The sequence below is a fragment of the Mastomys coucha genome, unplaced genomic scaffold (genome assembly GCF_008632895.1).
Source record: "Mastomys coucha isolate ucsf_1 unplaced genomic scaffold, UCSF_Mcou_1 pScaffold13, whole genome shotgun sequence".
Taxonomy (NCBI): Eukaryota; Metazoa; Chordata; class Mammalia; order Rodentia; family Muridae; genus Mastomys; species Mastomys coucha.
Genome location: NW_022196895.1, coordinates 32,829,759 through 32,831,107, shown reverse-complemented (window position 1 = coordinate 32,831,107; position 1,349 = coordinate 32,829,759). Strand labels below are relative to the sequence as shown.

The 1,349-nt window shown below is 45.7% G+C and overlaps 1 protein-coding gene and 1 long non-coding RNA gene across 4 annotated transcripts in view; one reads left to right on the top strand and one right to left on the bottom strand.

Moving 5' to 3' along the window:
* LOC116087028 (probable histidine--tRNA ligase, mitochondrial) overlaps nucleotides 1-1,349 on the bottom strand; it is a 10,428-nt gene that overhangs the window by 2,952 nt on the left and 6,127 nt on the right. For 2 of the 3 annotated variants that reach the window (XM_031365410.1, XM_031365411.1), the window contains 2 exons: nucleotides 902-1,029; nucleotides 575-817 (listed from right to left, as the gene is read on the bottom strand). In XM_031365410.1, the coding sequence (XP_031221270.1) occupies nucleotides 575-817; nucleotides 902-1,029 (371 nt within the window). The remainder of the gene's footprint in view (nucleotides 1-574; nucleotides 818-901; nucleotides 1,030-1,349) is intronic. The other variant, XM_031365412.1, reaches the window with a different exon arrangement.
* Nucleotides 1-1,349, top strand: part of LOC116087033 — a 9,591-nt gene that overhangs the window by 4,495 nt on the left and 3,747 nt on the right. The window lies entirely within an intron of this gene.

Sequence of the window (1,349 nt, the reverse complement as noted above, 5' to 3'; positions counted from 1 at the left end):
AGGAGGTGAGTGGGGGTCAGCAGAGGGAGGGAGGGAGGGAGGGGCTGGAGAGATGGCTTGGCAGTTAAGAGTGCTTGCTCTTTCAGACCAAGTTCAGTTCTCAGCACCAACATTGTGGCTCACAACCACCCATAGCTCTGATTTCCCCCACTTCTGGCATCCACTGGCACCAGGCATGCACATACATTTAGGCAAAACATTTATATACATAAAAAAGAAGGAATAAGGGGCTAGAGAGATGGCTCAGCGGTTAAGAGCACTGAATGCTCTTCCAGAGATCCTGGGTTCAATTCCCAGCAACCACATGGTGGCTCACAATCATCCCTAATGAGATCTGACGCCCTCTTCTGGTGTGTCTGAAGACAGCTACAGGGTACTTACATATAATAATAAATAAAAATCTTTTTAAAAAAAAGAAGGAATAAGTCTTTAAAAAGAAAAAAGAAGAAAGAAAGGTATTTCCTTTGCACTAACAATTTTAAAGGATCATAAGAAAAGAGGAAAAATGTCCAAATGCACCTCCAGAAACTAGTTATTAGCCTTCAAGGGGACTTCACCTCTACTTAGGACCTACCTTCATCTTCTGCTCCACAAGGTAGAAGATTCTCTCTACTCCAATGCTCAACCCCACACAAGGCACGTTATGGCCCTTGGGATCAAACTGGGCTACCAGCCTGTCATAGCGCCCACCAGCAGCCACACTGCCCACGCTCAGAGTCTCCTTTCCAGCCTGGGCTGGAGACTCTAGCAGTACTGCTTCATAGATCACTCCTGTATAATAGTCCAGGCCCCGGGCCAGACTCAGATCAAGGGAGATCTGAAAGGGAAAAGCTAGTCAGTCCTGGACCAGACTCTGATAACCCCGGAGCTCGACAGGAAGCCCAGTCCCAGCTCTGCCTACCTTATCAGCAATTCCAAATAAGCTCAGGTATTCAAAGAGCAGCTTCAGGTCTGCTAGGCCCTGCAAGGCCAGCTGGCTTTGGGACAGTCTGGGATCCTTGAACAGCTCCTCTACCAGGGATGCCCCCCCTGGGAAGAAAAGTTGGGTGACATCTCTGCTATTGACCTGATAATGTTCATCCGAATTTATCTAGTTTTTGTTGCTGTTGTTGTTTTGGGTTGTTTATTTTGTTTGGAGTTTTGGTTTTTAGACGAGTCTTTCTACATAGCCCTACCTATCCTAGAACTCACTATGTAGACCAGGCAGACCTAGAACTCATAAAGATTCACCTGCCCCTGCCTCCTGAGTTCTGGGATTAAAAATGTGTACCACCATAGCCAGTTTGAATTTATATGCTCTAGCTAGTCTCCCTCATTTTCTTTCTTTCTTTCTTTTTTTTTTTTTTTTT